Source organism: Hoplias malabaricus, unplaced genomic scaffold, assembly GCF_029633855.1.
Source record: "Hoplias malabaricus isolate fHopMal1 unplaced genomic scaffold, fHopMal1.hap1 scaffold_444, whole genome shotgun sequence".
NCBI classification, from domain to species: domain Eukaryota; kingdom Metazoa; phylum Chordata; class Actinopteri; order Characiformes; family Erythrinidae; genus Hoplias; species Hoplias malabaricus.
Genome location: NW_027101005.1, coordinates 1,208 through 7,810, shown reverse-complemented (window position 1 = coordinate 7,810; position 6,603 = coordinate 1,208). Strand labels below are relative to the sequence as shown.

Here is a 6,603-nt window from a genome sequence, read left to right as displayed (position 1 = left end):
AAGAAATCAGCTCCTCTGTGGATAGCTTAGCCATGGGGAGAATTCCTCCCTATCTGGTGCCTCTATCCTTAGTACAGGAGATTCTGTCTACAGCAACTCGAGAAGTAATTACTGATCTCCAGGCCCACCTAGCCTATACCTTACGTAGCGCCATCCCAATTTATGTCAATCCTCAAGACAGAGAATTAGTATTCATCATTAACCTTCCCATAATGGTGCCTGAAAACATCTACCGTTTGAAAGATGTTGTCAACGTTGGTTTCTGGCAAGATTCTGCCTATGTCCGTGTAAAAACAACACCTCTTGTAGCATACCAAGATGATAACCCTGATCTATACTTGGTACCCAACTTGCTTATGTGCACACTCACTAAAGACATCCACTACTTGTGCCCTAGCAAGCCTTTTATTTGTGACAGCGCAAATGGGATTTGTGGCCTTAAGCCTATGATGAGTAATACTCAGTGCCCGGTGGTCGTCACACCTCAATGTTTAGTAACCAGTATCCAAGCTGAGATTGTTGGAAACCATTGGTTGGTTAACACCCCCTTTAGAGAGGCCGTACTAACCTATGATCAAAATGACACCTCAGAAAGGGTACCACTTCCTAGCCAGACTTTCTGGGTAGACGTCCCCATAAATGCAATCCTACATGTAGGAGACCTGGCCCTGTATCACCTGAACCCTGACCAATATGAGAGCGACATAGAAATCTCAGATTTCTTCTCCAAGCACACCATCGAGCTAGATACTAAAACACTAACTCGCCTAGAATATGAGGGAACCCAAGTCATTGACCTAACCTCTATTGATAACACTCTTAAAGAACTGTCGTCTCAACCCCTCTGGCCAGTTCAGCCTGTCACCTATGCATGGTCCACTCCAGACACCTTACTAGTTACACTGGTAGGATTAGGATATCTTTTGACCTTTGGTATAGCGTGGTTCTATTTCAAATGTACTCGAGCCCTACAGAGCAGGTTAGAAACTTGGTCTAATAAAATGGTTAAGTTTGTTAGACATAAGAGAGGCCAGAGAGGTGAACCCCCAAGTTTTAGATATGAAGCCGAAGGCCATGTCGAAGAACCAGCTCTCGAGGTTGCGTTTGATCAAAACCTACCCATAAGTAATTAGATAACCTTCAGCATGCAAACATCAACACTCCATATGCACCCATACACTGATAGGAAGACATCAGCTCTGAAAATGTGTTTGAATATGCTTGCTGATCTCACCTCCCTCCACAGCAAAAGTTCTTTTCAGCTCCATGCTCCCTGCCGGACCATAAAACTGAAAAAAGGGGGGAATGTAGTGGAGTATGGACCAGATCAAGAAATGAAAAATTAAAACCTTGACTCTCCACTCTGATGATAACTTGGACAGGACCCACATTCCACAGTGTGTGTGTGTTGAAAGACTCTGCACACCCTCACACACACAAACTCATGCACATACCTATGTCCGACAACAAAGACTAAGTAGAACACTTTTCAGTGACCCCCCGTCTTCCTCAGGAATGTAAAGAAAAAGAAAACCAAGTTTATGACTCCATTAAGCCTAAAAGATCAACCAGAGCCTTGGAGACCAGGATTAAAGAACCCGTTTTATTGCCATCAGCGTCGAGATGGCACCCCTTTATCTTATCCAAAATCAACAGATGGCCCAGGACGGCCTTGTGGTGACCTCTCGCAACCCTAGTTCAAACCAGAAAAACAGCATGGACCAACAGTGCCCCCAAGTGGACATTTGCGAAATCACGTTTTGCCCTATCTATCGGCTGTGATCATAACCAAGAAAATAAAAAAAAAAGTAAGCTAAATTCCTCATTTTCAGAGCTGAGAACGAATTAAATCTCTTGGTAAAATTATACTCTAATTAAATCATTTAGTAATACCTCATTCAAAAGTCATATAGCCTAGCCAATTACTAAATTCGAACTGGTTTCACCTGCGTTGATTCCGTGAGATTTTGATGATTGTGCTATGTTTATCGACCTATTGTCTTTCCTTTTAATAAAGTGTTTCCATTATTTGAAATAATACAGTGTGTGGAGTTTGTTCCTTGAGAGTCTGAAAATCCTGAAGAACTCACGTAGCGGTGACAGTATTTCCCTCTCTAATTAATTGTTAATATCTTGTCAATTTTGTCAATTAAGTCAGTAATAAAGTAAAAAGTTATAATCACCATTAAGCATAACCAGCTTGAATACTGTTACTCCGCTACATAAGGGTTATATAAGAGAGAGAAGTGCAGGGGTGTAGTGTTCACTCAGATTCAGGTTTTATCACTGTTTTTTCCCTGAAGAGTCTCTCTGCTCGCTTTCTTTTACAAACTGAGCTTCATTTCTGTTTCATCGTCTTTTGTGATTCTCCTCACATTTTAAAGCAGCAGCTCGTTTGACAGAAAAGACCAATCAAAACAATAGATCACACACAGCACTATTTTATCTGACACAAACTCACTGAGGAGTCTGAATAAAGATTAAACCCAGCACAGAGGGGTTCAGTGAATGTTGTGGTGAGTGTGTGTAAGTGTGTGAGTGTGTGTGTGTCAGTGGAGACGCTGTAGAAGGACAGAGTGCCGGCCGGACAGTCCACATACACTCCTACTCTGTTAGATCTGGAGGGAGGAGGAGGGAGATCAGTTCTGTTCTTATTGTGACGGACAGAGTAACTGTTATTAGAGCAGATCAGACTCCAGGACTTTTCATTCTCTCCAAACAAACAGTCACTGAGTCCTTTTGTCCTGATTGATTTATATGCCACTGAAATATAAACCACCTGCCCACTCCACTCAGTTTCCCAGTAACAGCGTCCAGTCAGACTCTCTCTGCACAGAACCTGCCACAGGTCACTGAATCTCTCTGGATGATCAGGATACGACTGTACCTCCTTCACCCACTTCACCTTCCTGTTCCTCTCAGACAAAAAGAGGTGTGTGTTCACTGTGTTTGGGTCCAGTGTGAGCTCACAGTTATCTGCACACAACAAGATACACACCACACAATCAGACACACAACACACACACACAATGTTACCACATTAAAATAAGAATAAACTAAAAGGTTTATAAATTGTTTAAAAGCCAGTTATTACATGGTTATTAATTACACTGTGAACACTTTAAAAGTGATTAATAATCCTTTGTAACACAGAGAAAGGAAGTGTGACAGTGAAATCTTTTGTGTCTAATACTGAAAGTGTGAGAGAACTTAGTGAAAATGTGGAGGTAAAGAATAAGCTCAGACCTGAGAATATGAGTTTAGTAATTTCACATGTTAAGGTTCACCACATTATCATTAAAGTAGAAAAAGACACTCTGGTGGTGGGTAATTCATTAAAGGGTTAAACACATTAACAGATATGTGCTGGAGCTGACTGGGTTAATGTCGACTGATGGAGGAGACACAGTGAGGTCAGTATTCGGCAAGATCTGAGGTTTAACTTTAGATGGATTTGGATTCACTATTTGGCAAACAACAAGTCATTGGTGCCCTTTATATCTGTGTTATAACTGATTATTAATGTGTTAACAATAACTTTTAATAAACAGATTTTAAAACATTTATAAATCTTTATAAGTGAGGTCTTATTCTGAAGTTGTACCTACACAACACACAAACAATACAAAATGAGACACAATGAATGTAAAGAGAAAGAGCAGGAGAGAAAAGGAAAAGAGAGTGAAACAGAAAAAGCAAAAGAGCATGAAGGAGAGACAGAGAAAGATAGAGAGAGAGAGAGAGAGAGAGAAGCAGGAGAAAGACAAAACGACTGATAGTGAGAAAAATAAAGTGAGTGTCAAAGAGTAAGAGGTTTATGTTTAATCACATTTTGTTGCTCCACTTTATTTACAATCAGCAGAAAATATTACAATTACTTAAGAAAATAATCATCTCACAATGTCTCCAAATACATCATCATCAGAGAGGGAGAGAGAACCTACATTTTCTTGGTCCTGGTTTTATCCTGATCTCTCCTCCATGCTCCAACCTACAACACACACACACACACACACACACACACACACACACAGTTGTGAGTTGATGGTTGTGTTTGAGTGGTGTGTGTTCTCACTGTTCTCTCTGAGCCCCACATTCAGCTTCATTACAGCGTCATTCATTGATGTCATTTTTGGAAACAGAAGAAAGATCATCATCTGTGGTGTTTCATCCTCTGTCTTTTTATCACAGAGAAATATTCTGTTTCTCTTTCTCTGTGTTTCATTTCCTCCATTTGCCTCTCTTCCTCTCAGCCTTCAACACGGAATAATGCAGCACAGTTGCTCTTCTACAACTGCTCCATTAAACCCTTTCTAGATCCTACACTCATCTGCTCATTTATTAGGTTCTTCTGCCTTGTACCTGCTCTCACTGACCATTTCATCACAGACCTCTACACTGCCCGACCAACACAACTCACACACACTAATATTTCACTGGACCACCTTCAGCTTTGATTACGCTCCACATTCACCACTGCTCTGTTTCTACAACACTACAACATTTATTTCCTCCAGAGCTGCCTTCATTTTTCATACAAGGTGGAGATCTTGTATTGACAACGGGAGAGTCTGATCACTCCATAAAGTTTTCTCCAGCATGTCCAAAAGACTCTCAGTGGGTTCGGGTCAGGACTCTGGGGTGGTCAGTTCATGTGTGAAAATGATTCCTCACTCTTTCACAATCTGAGCCTGATGAATCTTGGTGTCCTGGAACAATCCACTGCTGGGACGACGTTCATTCAGGTAGCACTGCTGAGTCTAGACCTGACTCACTGAAGAGCCCAAGATCATAACACTGTTGAGTCTAGACCTGGCCCACTGAAGACCCCCAGATCATAACACTGCTGAGTCTAGACCTGACCCACTGAAGAGCCCAAGATCATAACACTGCTGAGTCTAGACCTGACCCACTGAAAACCCCTAGATCATAACACTGCTGAGTCTAGACCTGACCAACTGAAGAGCCCCAGATCTTAACACTGCTGAGTCTAGACCTGACTCACTGAAGAGCCCCAGATCATAACACTACGGAGTCTAGACCAGACCCACTGAAGACCCCCAGATCATAACACTGCTGAGTCTAGACCTGACCCACTGAAGACCCCCAAATCATAACACTGCTGAGTCTAGACCTGACCCACTGAAGAGTCCAAGATCATAACACTACTGAGTCTAGACATGACTCACATGACCTTTCTCCACTGCTCCAGAGTCCAGTCTTTATGCTCCATAGTGAACTGAAGCCTTGTTTTCTGATTAATCTCTAACACTGAGCAGTGTTTTTCTAAAGAACACACAGCTGTTTAGTCCCAGTCCTGTGAGAAATGCTCTTACTTTCACTGTTAAACACAGCAGTGAGTTCTACTGTCCATTTTATACCATTCTACTTCACCAAGTGTTTGTGTGATCTCTGATCATGATTATTCAGGAAAAACAAAACACACAGTTGAACAGAACTGATGGTCTGCAGCTTCACAGATAAACACAAAAACTCAGAATCTAAACTGAAACGCCCCGAAAAACAGAATAACTTTAGGAAGAACACAGATTCAACTAAACTTTTACATTACACTCCCCAGACTCTCTATAGACAACATTAAAATATTAATAACCAAAGAGTCAATGGCTGTATATCAATATAATAAATAAAGCTTTGCTCTGGTTTGTAGCCTGTTTGACTGATAACACCATTCTGGGTATTAAAGTGTGCTCTTCAATCTGTTGGCCATTGATCCTGACCCATTTAGACGCCCCAAAATGATAGGTATACAGAGATAATGATGGACTAGTCGACTCAGTTTCAGGATGCAGCAGTAGTATAGGATCTTTCAGTCTGAAGTGTTTCAGCATTGAGGTCGTAGAACTGTTGTACCAGAGTACTCCTGTACTTCCCTAAACACTGAATGTACATTTCTGAAGACTGTTCTAGAAACAGTCTACAATCCACATAAAGATTCTGTTACATGGGGCTTAGTTTTACTTCAGTGTCTCACAAGCCTTCAGCCACTGACAACAGTTACACTGAGCAGTGGAGACAGAGCAGTGAAGGGTGATACTCTAACCATTAAATACTACTAGAGCAGAGCAGAGGCTAAATGAAGAAGGAACAATGAGCTGTAGAGCTTTATAGAAATACAGTAACAGCAGATGTCATCAGTAACTGAACACACACAAATACAAAAAGCTGTTCGTACCTGAGTGTGTCCAGTCTGCAGTGTGGATCCTCCAGTTTAACAGAGAGCAGCTTCACTCCTGTGTCTCCTGGGTGATTGTAGCTCAGATCCAGTTCTTTCAAGTGTGAGGGGTTTGAGCTCAAAGCTGAAGCCAGAAAAGCACAGCCTTCCTTTGTAACTAAACAACCAGACAATCTACAGAGAGAGAGATGTGGTATTTACTCAGAGCAAAATAAGTTGCTGTTTAGAATCAAATCAACAAGCACCAAATTCTGTTTAATTTACAAAAACAGTCCAGTATCAAACAGGTTAAAATCTAAATGTAAAAGTTATTAAAAAAAGTTTAAAGACCTTAACATAATTAATAAAAAGACCTGGATGTTTGTTTTCATAAATCTAAGACATTTTAGAGTCTGTTCAAAACCTCA

At 41.1% G+C, this 6,603-nt stretch overlaps 1 protein-coding gene across 1 annotated transcript; it reads right to left on the bottom strand.

Moving 5' to 3' along the window:
• Positions 1–2,437: 2,437 nt before the first annotated feature.
• On the bottom strand, positions 2,438–6,370 carry LOC136683897 (stonustoxin subunit beta-like; the record flags this gene model as incomplete). The annotated part of the gene is made up of 3 exons (XM_066659075.1): positions 2,438–2,976; positions 3,945–3,991; positions 6,197–6,370. Coding segments are annotated over 3 exons (760 nt in total), but the record flags the coding sequence as incomplete, so codon positions are not given.
• Between the last annotated feature and the right edge of the window lie 233 nt (positions 6,371–6,603).